Genomic DNA, 19,221 nt, shown 5'->3' on the forward strand with positions numbered 1-19,221 from the left:
TTTAATGGATATTTGGTGCTGCATGCATTAACATTGTGCTTAGAATGTGATCCAACTTCAAATTGCTCCACCAACCATATCATGAGCCTTCTCCATCATAGAGCTATAGGAACTCTCTAACTTGTCTTTATTCAGTCATGCCAACTCTTTCCTCTTCTCTGTGAAGCATATGCTATTCTTTCTGCTGGGAATGCCTGTATCTTTCTTTCTGCTAGTGAAATTCTCCTCCTTCTAGGTCCAGCTCAAATATTTATTTTTTGAAGTTTTCTCTTCCTTGGTCTTTTTTTGGGTGCCTCTCTAGCATATACTCGCTACCTTAATTCAGTGGTTCTTAACTTCAATGTCACAGCAAATATGTTTTGTGATGGTTGAGATATCATAAGCAATTTGTTTCCTAGTTTGCAGATTTTTTACTTTTTAATAAATGAGATTCACTGTTCTAATAAAAACGTCAGTCTTACACATTTTTGTTTTGGATCTGCTTTCATAAGTGGGAAATATAATGATACCTATTACCTACAGAATTTCAGAAAGGCTGCAGTCTTTCTTGTCTTTATTGATGTGCTTCCAATAATTATGTTGTTTTTAAGTTATGATAAATTAAACCTTTTGCTATTGTAGAGATTTTTCTCTTAAATTTCTGATCACACGTACATGAGTGTAGCCAGCTTGTAACCTGATCAGTCTAGAGTTGTTTATGTTTAATTCTTATCACATTGAATTGTAATAGTTAATGTGTATGCCATATATTTTCTTTCAGCTCCAATTCTACTCTTTTTACCATTTGCTTTGTGAGGCTGGTGTTAGAACTCTAAACTACATCTGTTGCCAACTGGTTCCATGTTAGGTGCTGCCAGTACAGGGCCCTAGAGTGAAGCTGGAAGGCAGGAAGCAGTTTCCTGTGGCTTCTCATTGATTGGGGTTCCTGTAAATATCAGTCCTTATATGAGGAGGCTGAGTTTCTTAGATTTCTGTTCCCTTCTTTGAGTGTCTTAAGTTTTCATGATTCTATCATCTTCCTTTTATTTCCCTAGCCCTTTTCCTAGAGTTGCTACCTTCATCCTGCCTACTCTTTCACTTATCTAGTTAATAACTACATCTAGTTCACAGTTCTTCATATTAAGTTCTTTGTGTTCAAATAAGTGTGAGATGTAGCTTCTGATTTGACCTTGAATGATAGTGCATGCATATTCATCCTAGATGCTGTCTGGGTGTATTTTTTCATCTTTGTATCTCTATAGTTTTTATTTATAGGTAGAGCTTAATAAATACTTGTTCAGTTCATGATGGGTGATTAAATAGCAAATTTAGAATGGAATCATGTCCTAAATTGTGTTTACTTGAGTACTGAAAAGTATTTTTATATTTATTTTATGAAAAAGTATGTTCATAGGTTGGGGCTGTAGCTCAGTGGATGCCTGAGGCACTGGGTTTGATCCTCAGCACCACATCAAAATAAACAAATAAAATAAAGGCATTCTGTCCACCTACAACTACAAAAAAATTTTTTTAAAAAGAAAAATTATGTTCATAGTTATTGAAATATTTAACAGCATTCTTTTTGTTAAGCATTGTGGCAATATGGCTGGCAAGTGTTAATGACATGGTATTATCTCATTATGTTAATGTAAGTGAAATTGAGGTTTTAGGTTCATTTTTTCAGATGAATTTGTTAATTTTTTATGTTTTTTAAATACTTAATTGACACATAATAATTGTACATATTTGTAGGTTACAGTGTGCTGTTTTGATGTATACATTGTATAGTTATCACTTAAGGGAAGTTAGCACATCTATCACCTTAAAATTCTCTCTTCTAGCTATTTTGAAATATACAGTAGAGGATGAGCATCACTAATCCACAAATCCAAAATTCCAGATGCTCTGAAATCCGAATCTTTTTGAGTGATAACACACAGTGAAAAAGTTTTGATTTCAGATTTTAGATTTTTGAATTAGGCATGTTCAGCTGGTAAAATACATGTAAATATGTCAAAATCCCACAAACTTCAAAACCTGAAATAATTCTTATCCTAAGCATTTGGGAAAAGTAGTGTTCAATATGTACATTGTTGCCTCCGTACTGTGTAGTGGAATACCAGAAGTTAATTTCTTCTAATTACAACTTTGTACCTATTAACCAACTTCTCATCCCTTTCCCCACTACCCTCTGAGCCTTTTTGTAAGTAACATTCTGTTCTCTACTTCCATGAGAACAATACTTTTATATTCCACATGAGTAAATATGGTATTTGGCTTTCTGTCCTTCATATAATGTCCTTCAGGTTCATCCATCTTGCTGAAAATGACAGAATTTTTTCCTTTGAATTGCTGAATAGTATCCATGTGTATATAGACATCACATTTTCTTTATGCATTCATGAAGAAAATGTGATAGATACTATGGTTGATTCTATGTCTTGGTGAATGTGAATAATGCTGTAATAAATACGGGAGTTCAGGGCTGGGATTGTGGTTTAGTGGTAGAGCGCTCGCTTAGCACATGTGAGGCCCTGGGTTCGATCCTCATCACCACATAAAAATAATAAATAAAATAAATATTGTGTCCAACTACAACTAAAAAATAAATATTTAAAAAAATTTTTTTTTAAAATATGGGAGTTCAGATATCAGTTTAACATACTGATTTCATTTCCTTTAGATATATACCCAGTAGTGGAAATGTTGGATTGTATGGTAGTTCTAATTAAAAAAAAAAATATTTATTTTTAGTTGTAGTTGGACACAATACCTTTATTTTTATTTATTTATTTTTATGTGGTGCTGAGGATCCAACCCAGTGCCTTACATGTGCTCGGCAAGTGCTGTACTGCTGAGCCACAACCCCAGTCTCCTATTTTTATATTTTGAGAAACCTTCATGCTTTTTTTTCATAATGGCTATAAAATTTGCATTCTCATCAATAACTGGCTGTGGTGGCACATGTGTGTAGTTCTAGCATTCAGGAGGCTGAAAATAGGACAATCACTTGAGCCTCGGCGTTCAACACCAGCCTGGGCAACATAATGAGACATTGTCTGGGAAAAAAAACCCCATAAAACAAAATCCACAAAAATACATTTCACCAGCAGTTCGTAAGGGTTTCCTTTTCTTTACATCATTGCCAACACTTGTTATCTTTTGTCTGAGGTATTAGCCATTTGTATTGGAATAAGGTGGTAGCTTATTGTCTTGATTTACCTTTCCCTAGTGATTAGTGATGTTGAGCATTTTTTCATGTGCCTTTTGATTATTTGTATGTTTTCTGAAGAATGTCTGTTTAAGCTCTTTTGCCCTTTGAATAATAGGATTATTTGGAGGGTTTTATTTTTTTTCTTTTTTTTGCTATTGATTTGAGTTCCTGTTAGATGTATAGTTTACAGACATTTTTGTATTCTATATATTATTTCTTCATTCTGTTGTTTGCTTTGCTTTGTGGAAACTTTTTAGCTTGAGGTAATACCATTTGTATTTTTTTTTTAAGAGAGAGAGAGAGAATTTTAATATTTATTTTTTTAGTTTTTGGCGGACACAACATTTGTATGTGGTGCTGAGGATCAAACCCGGGCCGCACGCATGCCAGGCGAGCGCACTACTGATTGAGCCACATCTCCAGCCCAACCATTTGTATTTTTTGTTGTTGCTTTTGCTTTGGGGGTATTACTTAAAAACTGCCCAGTCCATTGTTCTGAAATGTTTCCCCTAAATGTTTTCTTCTCATAGTTTCATGTTTTGAGTCCTACATTTAAATGTTTAATTCATCTTGAATAATTTTTGTGTGTTATGAGAAATCATTCGTTTTTATAGCCACAGTCCCATAACTCTAGCCAATATTCTTAACATTTCCTGCAGTAGAGAAAATTGAACAGAGGAATGAATGGAACATCACAAATTTATCTTCACTTTTGTGGAAAAAACCTAAATAATTTCTTTCCTTACAAAGAAATCATGTTTCATTTAAATTCTAGATGATAATAGATGCTGAATATTGTACATTTATATATTGAGCTTAGATGTGGACTGCCTACTATATATGCCATCCATATTTTACATACTTAGGAAATATTAGTAACATAATAAACAGACCATAATCTTGTGGAATTATCATTCTAGCAGTAAGAAGATAATAAACAGAAACTATATCTAAATGAGTAAACACTATGTTAGAAAATGATAAGAGGAAGGAAAAAAACTCTGCAAGCTTTTTTTTTCTTTTGGTACACCAGGCTGCATCATTAGTCACAGTTAAGCATTATTGAGAGAAGGTAAGAGTTGAGAAAAGACTCAAAGAAGAAGGTGAAGGAATTAGGTCATTCCTTAATAGGAGGATGACATTCTAGTTGAGGAGGTTATAAAAACCCTAGGGCTACATGAATTCTGAGCTCAAGGAAGAGCAAAAGAGGCTAGAATAGAGTAAGGAGAGAGTGATAAAAGCTGAAATTAGAGATTGTAGAAAATTACATGAAAGGAAGGCCCTTGGGCCGCTGTAAGGACTTCAATTTTAATGATTGAGATAGGGCAACCATTGTGGTGTTTTGAGCACAAGAGTGACTTGATCATACTTGTTAAAAGAATCCCTCAGGCAGATGTGTGTAAAAAAAAAAATAGATTGAAGGAAGATGAAGGTATAAAGTTAGGAAGCTCTTATAGAATTTCAGGTGAGACATAATAGTGGTTTAAATCAAGGGTAAAGTGCCTACATTCTGGATATTTAATAGAATTTGTTGACAGATTTTATGTGGGGTATGAGGAAGAAAGAAAACAAGCATGACTTCCATGTTTTTGTTTTAAGGAACCAGAATAGCAGAATTGCTGTGAACTAATAATAATATTCCAATGGTGAGCTAAACAGATAATTACCACTGCTCTAATGGAATTAAATCTCCCCATATTTTGTGGAGATTTTTATATTATGAAGACTATATTGGTATATATATAGAATATTCTGGAATAATAGGAAATTGGACAGTGCTTTATTTTGAGTGGAGGGCCTAGGGATCTGGAGTGAAAGGGACAATTTCACAGTTTGACCTTTAGCCTCCTCCCCCATTTTTTAAAATCAATACATGTATATCTTATTTTTAAAATTTTTATAGATGTTCAGTGTACATACAGAAATGTGTGCATATATGTTCAGTTGGCTGAGTTTGCAGGCTAATCACTGATGTGTAACCAGCACCCAGATCAAGTAATAGAACAGTGTTAGTACCTCAGAAGTCCCCTCATCCTTCCTTCTGATCATTCTCTGTCCTCACTTACAAGGTTAAACCAGCTTTTCTGATTTCTAATGTATATTTTATTTTTACTTCTTTTGGTAGTTAATATAGTAGAATCATACTGTATGAACTTTCTATGCCATGTCTTCTGTTACTCCGTATTTGTGAAATTCATATCACATGTAGTTGTTTTATTCTCATTGTAATGTAGTCTTCTGTTTGTGAGTATACTACAATTTATTCATTTATCTGTTGATATGCCCTTAAGTTATTATTAATGCCCCGTTATTATTGTCTTTTTGAAATTTACTTTTAAATTAACTTTGAATACTATATGTTAAATGAATTTCTGTTGCAAATTGATGATGGTAAGTTTCTATTTCTTTAAGAAAAAGTTTATGAGAAATACTCTCTTCCCCTTTCTAGGATGATTGTAGAGTTGTCTTGGCAAAACAGGAAATTAAAAGGTTATTAGAAACCTTGCAGAAACAGCAGCAGCAATTTACAGAGGTTGCAGATCATATTCAGTTGGATGCCAGCATTCCTGTCACTTTTACAAAGGTAATTACTATACTTTGTTTTTAGGGATATTTTCTGGAAAATTACAATTGATTTACATTTCATGATAATCAGCTTGAGGAGAGAACTGGGAAATTTATGAGTTAAAAGATTTTTAAGAACTCCCCTCCAGCTTTCAAGTAGAATTGTTTTTCTTTTTAAACAGTGTTTAATTTTTGAAAATTTGTACATCTTCATGAAGTACATTTTGGTAATTCAATACATATATACAATGTGTATTAATGTGGGTAGCAAGCATTTCTAAGAAAAATTTTTTATCAGTAGAAAAATAGGAAAAATAAGATATAATGAATCTTCCTGTACCCATCACTCAGTTTAACAAGTATAAACTTATTATTCCTTTTCTCTGTGAAGTCATCTGTTATTTTGAAGCAAATCCTAACATTTTATTATTTCATCCTTACATTATATCTTACATATACTAAATATTTTAATGTGTATCTCTAAACTCTTTTTAAGAAATTAACCAAAATCTCACCCAGCAGTTTAAAAATAAATTTCTAATATTTTCACTGTTATCAACTATACATTTAGTATTCAGATTTCCTAGATATTTTCCAAATTATTAAGTTTTTTTCTTTTTTCTTCCCTACTGGGGATTGAACCCACAGCCTTATGCATGCTAGGCAAGTGCTGCAACACTGGGCTACTTCCCTTGTCTTGTGTTAACAGTTTTTTTGAGAAAGAATCCAGAATTCAAACAAGGTCCAGATTTGGCATTTTGTTGATATATTTGTTGTTTTTTTTAAATAGTGGGCTCGCCTTGATTAGAAAAGGTTCATGAGCTCCATTTTGTTTTCTATTTTTAGGAAGAGTTTTTTTAAAACAATAATTTTCTACTATAATTATATGAAAATTTACATGGTTTAGAGTCAAAACAGGGTAATTCAGAGAAGTCTGGCTTCTAACCTTGTCCTTTCCACCCATTTTTGGTTGTTGTTTGTTTCCTTTTTTAGTACTGGGGGTTGAACCTAGAGGTACTTTACCACTTAATCCCTGAGTTGCATCCCCAGTCCTTTTTTTGTTTGTTTCTTTCCTTGAGATGGTATCCAAATTGCTGAGGTGATCCTCCTGCCTCAGCCTCCCGAGTCACTGGAATTACAGGCGAGTGCCACCATGCCCAGTTCATTAGACTGTTTTCAATATTACAATCTTACCTTCAGTGGACAAGAGTTGGAATTTCTCCACCTTTTCATCAACATCTGTTATTCTCCATTTGTTTCTGGATAGTAGCTATCATGATTGGTGTGAGGTTTTATCTTATTTTGGTTTTGATTTGCATTACTCTGATGATTAGTAATTTACTTGTTTTCATATTTTTGTTGGTCATTTTTATATTGTTTTGAATGTGTCTATTCAAATAATATACCCATTTTTGATTGAGTTATTTGATTTTTGTTGTTGAATTGTAGGAGTACTATATATGATACCAATCCCCTGTCAAATCTTCGGTTTACAAATACTTTCTTCCATTTTGTAGATTGCTTTTTTTGCTTTTTCACTCAGTTGATTCTGTCCTTTTATGCAGTTTTAAGTTTGATATAAGCCCATTTGTTCACTTTTGCTTTTGTGTCCTATGCTTTTGTTGTCATGTTCCATAAGATTATTGTCAAATTCAGTGTCATGAATCTTGGTTTCTTTGAGGAGTTTTATAATTTGAATTAATTTATGTGCATATGGATATCGTTTCCCCTAGCACATTTATTGAAGAGACTATATTTTCTCCACTAAATGATCTTTGACAACCTTGTTGGGCTTTCTATTCTTTTGTCTGTGCTTGCCTTAATGTCTGTACCACAGGGTTTTCATTACTATAATTTTGTAAAATATTTTAAATTCAGGAAGTATGAGTCTTCCAACCATGTTCTTTTTGAAATTTGTTTTAGCTATTCAGTGTTTTTTGAGAATCCTTAGGATGATTGATTTTTTTTCCCTGCAAAAACATATCATTGGGAATTTTATTTTTACTTTTTTTTTTTTTTTTTTTTGCAGTACTAGGGATTGAATCCAAGACCATTGCATGTGTTAAACAAGCTACCACTTAGCTGTACTCCAGCCTGTGTCATTGTAATTTTGATAGAGATTACACTGAGTCTGTAGATCACTTTGGGTAGTATTGACCTTAACAATATTAATTTTCCCAGTCTGTGAACTCAGAATGTTCTTTTATGATGTCTTTAATTTCCTATAGCTGTGTTTTGTAGTGTACAAATCTTTTACCCCCTTTGCTAAGTTTATTCTTAAGTATTCTTTCTGATACTGTTGTTAGTGTATAAAAATGTAACTGATTTTTGCATGTTGATTTTGCATCCTTGCTGAATTCATTGTAATAGATTTTTGTGGAATCTTAAAAGAGTTTTCTACATGTTAGATCATGTCATCTGTGAAGAGAATTTTATGTCCTTGTTTTTTATTTGGATGCCTTTTCTTTTGCTTGCTTAATTGCTCTGGTTAGGGTAATCAATCCAAAACTATGTTGAATAGAAGTTACAAGAGTGGGCATCCTTGCTTTATTCCTTGACTTAGAAGAAAAGCTTTCAGCTTTTCATCATTGAGTATGATGTTAACTGTGGACTTTCTGTGAGAGAGAGAGAGAGAGAGAGAGAGAGAGAGAGTGTGTGTGTGTATGTGTGTATACATATATACACACATGCATATATGTATATATAGAGAAGAGGACACATGAGCAGGAGAGAGTGAGCATGCCTATTTTTTGTTTTCTTCTATTCCTAGTTTGTTGTTTTATTATGAAATGGTATTGAATCTTGTCAAATACTTTATCTACATCAGTTAAGATCATCATGTTTTTCTTGTCTTTCATTCTGCTAATTACATTGATTGATGTTGAGTAGTCCTTGCCTTTCAGATATAAATCCTATGCATTCATGTTGTATAGTCCTTTTAATGTGTTGTCCAATTTAGCATACTAGTGTTTTGTAGTTTCCTCCTGTTTACACCTTATTATTTCCAGTAAGGGAATGGGCAAGGTTCAGAGTGTCCCTTTCACTGGAATGCCTTCTTGACTGTATGTATGTATGTATGCTATGTATGCTATGAATGTATGTATATATTTTCAGTGCTGGGGATCCAGCCTAGGACTTTGTGTTTGCCAGCCAGGTTCTCTACCATTGAGCTACGTAGCTAGCTTCCTTCTTGGTTTTTTATTGACCGGAGTGCTGTAGCTTCTCAGTTGTTCTCTAGAGTTATCACAGTGATAATCTGGTTTATATATTATTTTATTTTTGAGGCTTAGTCCTGAACTGAGTGTAGATTTGGGATCACATATTCCATAATTGAAGCTCATGGAATAAAATAGAGTACAAAGAATAAAAAAGGAAGTCTCATATAAAATGTCAAAATGCCAATATTTAAGAGGCAAATGAAAGAAAAATAAGAAGAGTCTGAAAAGCATGTAAAAACCAAGAAAATTTTCTATCATAAAAGCCAAGAAAAGAAAAACCCAAAGAGGAACCAAAATAATTTCTGATACTTACATGCCAGGAACTATGGTAAAGAATAATTTAAAAAATTAATCCTGGCAACAGTCCTGTGTAAATTTGATACCATTTTGTTGTTATTTTATAAATGAGAGAACTGAGAGAGGTTCTGCAGCTAGAAACATATACACGTATGTTCATTATAGCATTCTTTGTAAATAACAAAAAATCAGAAATCATCTATAATCTAACAGTTGGAAATTGGTTAAATTGTGGGTTCAAGGAATATAGTGAAATCATTAAGAGAGTAACTTTTGTCTGTATATATTGAAATGAAAGGACTCCAGCTGTGCATGGTGGTACACACTTGTAATCCTAGAGACTTGGGGGGCTGAGGCAGGAGGATCACCAGTTCTAGGCTACTCTCAACAACTTAGCAAGGCCCTAAGCAACTTAATGAGAGCCTCTCAAAATAAAAAATAAAAATAAAAAAAGGACTGGGGATGTTAGCTCAGGGATAAAGCATCCCTGGATTCAATTCCTAGGAAACTGCACACACACACACACACACACACACACACACACCCAAAACCCCAAGGATTCCATAATATGCTTTTGAGTGAAAAATGTTAGTTGCACTGTATAAAGTTTGTTCTTAATACCTGTATTTGTTTTATTTGTATATGTTAGCCAATGTGTGTATAGGAAAATACTAACAATAGGTATTTTTGGAAATTAAGTAGCAGTTTCATTTTTAATAGTTTGGTTTGAATTTGAATTGCTTAGTATAGCATAGAAACATGTTATTGAAAGAAGATTTAGTTGAACTAGAAATTCTGGGAAAATTAATAGATATGTGTATTTAAAAAAAAAAATTATACAAAAACAGAGTGGTCAGTTTTACTATGGACAGATTTAGCCATTAGGAGAAATTCATGTCCTTGAGAAAATTAGATTTAGGGGATTTTTGAGGAATATAACTCAGATCGCATTTGGTTGAGGAATGCATAAGAGAGATGAAAATAATAAACAAAGGTGCTGTATAAGTAAGGAAAAAAGTGCAAATGCTGTTACTTTCTAACTTATCAAAATTAAAAGATTTAAATTTTTTTAAATTAAAGGACAATAGAGTTCACATTGGACCGAAAATGGAAATTCGAGTTGTCACATTAGGATTAGATGGTGCTGGAAAAACTACTATTTTGTTTAAGTTAAAACAGGATGAGTTCATGCAGCCCATTCCAACAATTGGTAAGTATAAAGTTGCCTTTTTTTTTTTTTTTAACCTTACTAAACATTTTATAGTCAAATCCTGATTACAGCTGAGTTCTCTGGGTTTCTTTGATTTTTGTACAGTTGGGCTCTTTTCTGCCTTGAAACCACCAACATTTTGGAGAAAAAAAAAAAAAACAGTGCAAGATTCAGTTGCTATGGGTTGAAATGTGGATGTTGCTGTAGTAAGAAGTAACAGAGAATTGGAGGGACAAAAGAAATAGAGGATTGGTTACCCTGGCTGAGGTTTAGGGATAAAGTATTGGTGCAGAGCTGGCAGATACATGTATTCCAGGGTCTTAAGGAACCTCGTACAGGCTAGCAGCTATTTAAGGTTTACATTCCCCATGCAGGACTAGGTATGGAGATGGTTGGGCTTCAGTAGTTATTGCTATATGCAGAATTCCTGTTGCCTATATTTGATATGTCATTCATTATAAACTCTAAAGAAAATTTTTAATAGAAGTACTGTATAAAAGTACCATATTAAAGTAACTTTTTTTTTTTTAAACAGGATTTAATGTGGAAACTGTAGAATATAAAAATTTAAAATTCACTATTTGGGATGTAGGTGGAAAACACAAGTTAAGACCATTGTGGAAACACTATTACCTCAATACTCAAGGTAAGAATTAGAAATGAAATCTTCATTTAAAAATAGTTTAGGATTGATGGGTTATAGCACCCTAATTTAATTAGCAAAACTGATACGTACATGTTGGTTAAATACTTTGCTATATATCAGTGTTCAGCATCTTATTTTTTAAAAAGTTATGGTGGTAAGGCTGCAATATATATTTTTGACTTACACATGATAAAACGCTATTGTTGAATAAAAATCATACTTGGTTTAGATGTTTAGGCAATTAAAGAATGCTTAACTTAGGCTGTTCTTTTTTTGTGTGTGTGGTGCTGGGGATTGAATCCAGGGACTTGTGCATGCTAGGCAAGCCCTCTACCAACTGAGCTATATCCCCAGCCCCTTTGGCTGCACTTAATAGTTAACAAACATATGTTTGTATTCTTGTGGATGTGGTCACTGGCAATATGGTGGTATAAAGTTGAATTTATGATGTATGATTCTGCTTATCAATTCAGCACGTAGCCCATTATAATCTCTTATAGCACCACTTTTTCATTTATACTTAGTTCTTATCTGTGGAGGAACCCACAAGGGCTTGCTCTTGACCAAACTATATTATTCCACCTACTTTTTATTCACATTTGGATTCACACCCCAAGATGAGTTTATGCTTCTCATCCTACATTCCACCTTAGGTGGGAGACTAGATAATTATTTTTACTAAATTTTTGACATTACATTTAGTATGAAGCCATAGTTAATTGAAAAAAGGAATTTGGATGTGAGGAATGGTTGAAAGTCTGGAGATGTTTAGCCTACAGAGAGTAATACTTCGGAGAGAGAAAGATGGTGATATATTCAATTTTTTAAGACTCTTTTTGTAAAAGAAATAATATTCAGAGAACAAGTAGCATCAATACGTAGATCATGAGAAGCATATTTTTACTCATTAAAAGTATTAAAAGGAGTTTGTGTTTGATAGAACAAGTATAATAAATCCTGTCATAGATGGAGAAACTAGACCTGTGAAATTATGTTAATTTCTTGAGATCATACCATTAATTTATTAGTAGGTGTTCCTGTCATTAAATAGGCAGCCTTTATATGAAGATAGTGATGGTCAATAAACTGTTGCCTTAATATAATAATATACATAATATATATAAATGTAATATATAATATTTGGTTCATATATAATATTTGGTTCATTTACTGAAGCTTAAGTAACTTATTGAATATTTTATGGGTTTCTTTTTTTTTCCCTCCCTCCCTCCTTCCTCATTTCCCTGTGCTCCCTATCCTCTCTCCCTCTGTTCTACCCCCCTTGCTGTTCTTCCTTCCTTTCTGTAGCTGTTGTATTCGTTGTTGATAGCAGTCATCGAGACAGAATTAGTGAAGCACACAGTGAACTTGCAAAGTTGTTAACAGAAAAAGAACTCCGGGATGCTTTGCTCCTGATTTTTGCTAATAAACAGGTAATATATTTTTTTTTTATAAAAATGCTTATTTTAATAGTTTTGTGTATTACTTGGCATAAGGCAGCTGGAAACATTTCAAAGAGAGTCCACGCAGGAGATATTTATAAAATTTCTGCTGTGTTTTTTTAATACAGTCTACATGGAAAGTGCTGTACTGGGTATTTTGGAGTATATAAAAAAGAAATAAGGTAGTAGATCCTCACCAGATAATCTTGTGTATATATGCAAAAACATGAAATTCCAATAAAACAAAACTGATAAGTAGCTTCAGTAATATTAACAAAGGGTTATGGAGAGCAAGGAGAGAGAGTAGTTCTAAAGGTGATATCTTATAAAATTTGTAAAAAGTAGGATTTGAGTTGAAATTATGATAGTAGTTGAAATTATGGATAAGACTTTGTGTCTCCATGTGAAGGAAAGACCATTACAGACGAAGAAAATAATAGCATGAGTATTTTTAGGGAGCATCAAATAGACTATATGTGAGGTACAGGCAGAGGATTAAGAAAATCTAGAATAATAGATGAGGTCACATTGCAAAAGCCTGACAGGGTGAGATCAAGAAATTTAGATTTAATGCTTTAGAAAAGGAGAATCATTAAAAATTTGATTGTAATTCTGGGATTATGAGTCAGGGCAAGGGAATAGACAGGGAGACATAGTAAACTGAAATAATTAAAGTTAACAGTACTGAATTAGAGGAAGACAAAGGTAGAAGCAGACTAGAGAGATTTTATAGAGGAAGAATTGGTGAGTAAAAGGGGAGGATGAAAGATTGAAAGCAGCTGAAGATTCCTAGATCATGAGCCTAAGCTTCTAAGAGAGTGAAGAATACTTTTTAAGTATAGGTAGAAGAAGAGGAGTACAAGTGAAGTTAAAGAATGTCACAGAAGGGGAAGTGTTAGATGAATAAAAAAGAATTTTCCCCATAAGAACTGATATATTTACCCTTACTTATAATGGAAGATACATAATTAGGGCACTTACCCTATTCTACTGCATAACAGTTACCACATTAATGTTATTCACAAGTGTTCCATGCATCCTAATCTTAAACCAGTTTAGTAATAAATGATTTTTTTTTTTTAATCTTTGGTAGTACTGGGGATGAAACCCGGGGCCTTGCATGTGCTAGGCAAGTGCTCTGCCACTGAGCTATGTCTCCAGTCTGTAATAAATGATTTTTAAGTAATACTGGCACAAGTTTTATTAAAGCCTCACATGTGAAAAGCTGAGGCAAGATAATCACAAATTTAAGGCCAGCCCAGCAACTTAGCGAGACAGTGTCTCAAAATTAATTTTTTAAAAAAATTTTAAAATGGACTGGAATGTAGCTTTGTGGTAAACCACTGCTGAATTCAATTCCCAGTACAAAACAAAAACAAAAACAGCTTCACATAATGGTCACACCCCAGTGTTTTGCATATATACACACACACACACACAAAAAAACACAAATTGGCATAAAATCTGCAACAATTATATAGTAAAAAACAGTATCAGGTTGTTAAAGATGACATTGTTTCATAATTCTCAGAGATTAATACACTATTGGTATGATTAATTAAACTGAGTCATTTTCTTAGAGAATAATTTCAAAGTTTTAAATGCGTATACCCTTTTACTCTGAAATTCTAAAGTAATGCATCTAATAGACAAATATCCAAATATAATTCTACAGATAATTTTATAAGTATATATAAATATATATGTATATATATATCAATGTATATATGTATACATTTGTCCCCCAGTATCTGTGGGGTATTGGCTCCAGCGCACCCCTTGCAGATACCCAGATCTTCAGATGCTCAAGTCTGTTTTATATGTCATAGTATCTCCATATAACTACATACATCTTCCTGAATATTTAAGTCATCTGTAGATTACTTATAATTACAAATATCTTTGGTAGTACTGGGGATGAAACCTAATACAATGTAATTGCTATGCTAATAGTTTTTAAACTTTTTTGTTTAGGTAATAATAAGTAGTCTCTACTTGTTCAGTGCAGACAATTTTTTTTCCCGATTATTTTCTTTTTATTTATTTAGTTTTTTTCTGATTTGTTTATCTACGACAACAGAATGTATTACAATTCGTATTACATATATAGAGCACAATTTTTCATATCTCTGGTTGTATACAAAGTATATTTACACCATTCTTGTCTTCATACATGTACTTTGGATAATGATGTCCATCACATTCCACCATCATTTCTCACCCCATGCCCCCTCCCTTCCCCTCCCAGTCCTCTAAATATTTTCAATCCATTGTTGATTGAATCCATAGATGCAGAGTCCACGATACAGAGGGCCAACTTGTGTATGTGGATTTTTAATACACATAAGCACACATCATTAAATATTCAGTATAGGATTGCTTAATTGAATTATGTTGCATCCACACAGTGGAGTGCAATTCTGATGTTAAATATAAGGTGAAAAATCTGAATGTGTTGATAATGGAAAGATATATTTAACATTGTAAATAAAACAAACAAATCCTAAACCCCCTAGTTTCAGAAAGTCTCAAATGTTTCTTTTTGTTTATTTGCATGGAAATATTCTGGAAAAAAATATGTAAGAAATTGTTACTGGTGTTCTTGGAAAATAGGAGCAAGGGGCATTCAGAGAGAGAGTGTAATGAACTAATTTTATAAACCATTTTTATAGTATATATGTGTTAATTTCTTTTACTGACTTGGGCAATATCCTTCATTCAGATTAGACCTTCACTGATTACACTATAAGGTTATTCTTGCAAAACACACACACACACACACACACACACACACACACACACACAAATCATTTTTACCAAAACTCTAAATAATTTTTCTGTTGTTTATCTCAGAATTAATTACTGAAAGATGATTCTAGGTTTCAACTTTTGTTTCGGCTTCTGTTAGAATACAATCAGTAGATTTCTATACAAATAGTAATTAGAAAAAATGATAAATTGTATGGACTGATAAAAATATTATACTGTGTATGTGTTTCAGGATGTTGCTGGAGCTCTGTCAGTAGAAGAAATCACTGAACTTCTCAGTCTCCATAAACTATGCTGTGGTCGTAGTTGGTTTATTCAGGGCTGTGATGCTCGAAGTGGTATGGGGCTGTATGAAGGGTTGGACTGGCTTTCAAGGCAACTTGTAGCTGCTGGAGTATTGGATGTTGCTTGATTTTAAATGCAGTGGTTGTTTAAAAGTTTTGTGGTGAAGTTATTTTGCACATAATACATTGCAGGAAATTCTACATCTCAAATATGATAATATGTGTATGTAAAAGAATTTGGGACTGGGAACTAAGTATGTTACTGCTTTAAAAACAAATTCTGTGGCGAAGTTTGAATATATGAGGTTAGAGCAGATTAAAAAGAAATTTCTTGGGTATACATTCTTTTAAAAAGTACATTTGTTATTTAAGTTTTTTAGATTATATGCAACCCATATATTGGGAAAGAAGTAGGCACAGAGAAAGGGTAAATGAAGTTTTTTTCTTTCAGTGATAAATAGCTAGCTAACTGAGTGCCTAATGGAATTTCTGTGGAGCAATGGAAGTATAGTTTCTTTAACTTGCCTTTCACGGAATTTTGGTAGTACTTATTTGTAGGTATGGAAGTTGCTTAATGAAATAGAATCTAAACTACATCTTAGGGTAATAAGATTACTTTGATCTTCAGTATAATACCACCTTTCATGCAAACTATAAGCTTTAAAAATTAATATTTTATACGGCTTTATTAAAACTTTCTCCTAAAATATTTTGTATAAAACACAGTAAAAAAGAATGAAATGTTATCTAACTAGGCCTAATTGTCAGATTAGTACTAACTGAAAAGTACTAAAACTGTGAAAGTCATTTGGTCTTCATTTATAAAAGACCCATTTCCAGGACTGAACCTAGACTTATTTCCTAGGTCAGAGATCTAAATTGGTCCTTCTATTTTTCAACATATTTACATAGTGTTTCTTTCTAAAATAATATTGCATCCTTTATAGGGGCAACTATAGGTAAAATGTAGTAAGTCACATAAAGAACCAGGGTCAGCTTTTCATAAAAGAGACCTAAATAAAACACATACTACTTTTACATTAAGAGAAGTTGTTGAAGTGGTGGGGAATGCCTATTATTTATTTTAAATACTTTCCATAATAAGTGCATTTACTTGACAATATAAAAGGCTGTACATGACAAGGCCTCAGTTATTTAAGAGGAAAAAATGTGTCTAAAGAAATACTAAAAAAGTTTACATTTATTAAGCAGTATTGTGAGTTAAAGTTAAAAAATTTTGTGCTCTTTACTGTTTCTCATTTTTAAAGGATACTCTTACTATGGAAGCACGATTTATTATATTTACATAGCTAGTTTTTTGTTTTCTTTTAATGCTTTTCATACTTCAGGATAAAGTAGAATCTTGAATCTTGGTTAAATTTGTCATAAGGACAATGGTATCTGATGATGTGACTTAGGCGGCACAGTTTGGGTTCAGTCTTTTCAAGGGTATTTTTGTTTTTTTAAAAAACAAAAAGTTTTAGAAAAGCATTAAAAAAAAAGCTCATCAGTGTTATGGGCAATATGTAAATAAGTAAAATATAATATTCACCCTTTATTTTTCAAGTAAAAAGTCATGCTGTTACAAATAGTTTGTGTGCGTAAATAATTCCTTTGAATTAAATTATTTAATATTTGAATGATTTCAGTAACTGTGAAAATAAAACTGGTGTTGCATTTGCCTGTGAGCCCTTGAACTGTTTTCTCCACTTGGTAGTTGGAAAAAAAAAAATAACACTAATATGTGAACTTGCTTTCCTTGTAAATTATTACTTCACTAATTTTGCTAAACTTTGTAATTCACATCCTGAACATATAACTGAACAGAGTTTTTAAATTGTGCTTAGGCCTGACCATTATGTACATGTAATGTGTGATTTTTCTTAAATATTTTTCTCGGGCTCTTATTACTGTTTGTGGTTGTATTCTTTCATTAGTCAGTTAAAATTATGCTAAGCTTCCCCAGGGAAATGTCAAATTTAAAATGACAGATGTTTTAAATATAGTATGTTGGGATTTGCCTCCTCGCTCTGAATTTCTGTACTAAAATCTAAACATTATTGTATGGATTATGTAAAGCAGGTTTGTGAAGTGTATAGCCTTGGTCTATATTTCAGGAATGCTTTATAACCACCAGAAGCCATTATTTGCACTATATATATGATCAGTATAGACAGCAATAAAATGTTAAAAATCATTATACAGGAGAAGTTCTATCATTATTCTAAAGTTCAGTTTCTTCAACCATGTATCTATTATCTTTGCTAGTAACCAACTTAAAAAAGTCATTATTCTGGTTGGTGGTGTATCTCAGTGGTAGAAGTGCTTACTCAGCATGCAAGAGGCCTTGGGTTCTATCCCCAGCACAGCAATAAATAAATAGTATTTGTGCTGTGGTTAAGAGAAACAAATCAAAACAGGATGGGATTGATTTGTCTATCACCTTGAGATATTGTTTGATAAAGCAAAGATTTAGAAATAACTTTCCCTATAATTGTAATGTAGATCATATTTAAGAAAACTGCAGTGTTTTGAAGGGGAAGCTAAAATTCTGCAATGAATAAAAATAAAGTTTTTAGTTTTTAAATTTTAATTTTAACCTTGTTTCATGTGACAACACAGCATTTTTAATATTAATTTATTTTTGGTATTGGGATCAATCGATCCCAGGAGCACTTTACTACTGAGCTAAATCCCCAGCCTCTTTATTTTTTGAGACAGTCTCGGTAAGTTGCTTAGGACCTCACTAAATTGCTAAGACTGGCCTAGAACTTGTGATCCTCCTGCCTCAGCCTCCTGAGTTACTGGGATTACAGATCGTGGTACCTGGCAAGAACATAACATTTTTAATGATTATTTTAAAAAATATGGCACACACCTGTAATCCTGGCACTTTAAGAAGCTGAAGCAGGAAGATGGCAAGTTCAAAGCCATCCTCAGCAACGCAACGAGGCTCTAAGTAACTTAATGAAAAATGGCTAGGGATGTGGGTCAGTGGTTGAATACCCCTGGGTTCAATCCCCTGGATCTTCCTGCAAAAAAGTCTTTGCCAGGCAGCAGATGTAGCTCAGTGGTAGAGTGTAAACTTAAAATACGTAAGATCCTCCCTCGGTTCAGTATTTTTAAAAAAGACTTGAAAAACCTGATTTAGTCTATGAACAGTATTGCTAAGAGAAAAATTTTATATAACATTGGGATAGATTTCAATTTACAAAGTGATAAAGGGGAAAGAAAGAGATGTGAATTTCCCTAAAAGGAATGAAAAGGATTAATAAGTACCTTGAGACATATCCCTAGCCGTTTTTGTTTCTTATTTTGAGCCTCACTGAGTTGCTGAGGCTGGCTTTGAACTTGCCATCTTCCTGCTTCAGCCTCCCAGAGTGCTTGGATTATGGGTGTGTTCTGTATTTTTTAAAAGAATCATTAAAAATGTTATGTTCTTGCCAGGAACCACGGCACATTTGTAATCCCAGATACCTTATCAAGGTTAACAATTCAAAACATGCTTTAAGAAAGTCATAGCACTGTATGTTTTTACATTACCAATCAGGTTAAGTTTTTGATATGGAATGGAAAAATTCTTTTATCAAGTAAGAT

At 32.9% G+C, this 19,221-nt stretch overlaps 1 protein-coding gene across 1 annotated transcript in view; it reads left to right on the top strand.

Moving 5' to 3' along the window:
* Nucleotides 1-18,217, top strand: part of Trim23 (tripartite motif containing 23) — a 38,531-nt gene extending 20,314 nt beyond the window's left edge. Inside the window, exons 7-11 of the mRNA XM_027951577.2 lie at nt 5,643-5,777; nt 10,354-10,483; nt 11,019-11,129; nt 12,438-12,562; nt 15,573-18,217. Coding sequence (XP_027807378.1) covers nt 5,643-5,777; nt 10,354-10,483; nt 11,019-11,129; nt 12,438-12,562; nt 15,573-15,752 — 681 coding nt within the window. The 3' untranslated portion in view covers nt 15,753-18,217. The remainder of the gene's footprint in view (nt 1-5,642; nt 5,778-10,353; nt 10,484-11,018; nt 11,130-12,437; nt 12,563-15,572) is intronic.
* Nucleotides 18,218-19,221: the final 1,004 nt, after the last annotated feature.

This window comes from Marmota flaviventris, chromosome 5, assembly GCF_047511675.1.
Source record: "Marmota flaviventris isolate mMarFla1 chromosome 5, mMarFla1.hap1, whole genome shotgun sequence".
Taxonomy (NCBI): domain Eukaryota; kingdom Metazoa; phylum Chordata; class Mammalia; order Rodentia; family Sciuridae; genus Marmota; species Marmota flaviventris.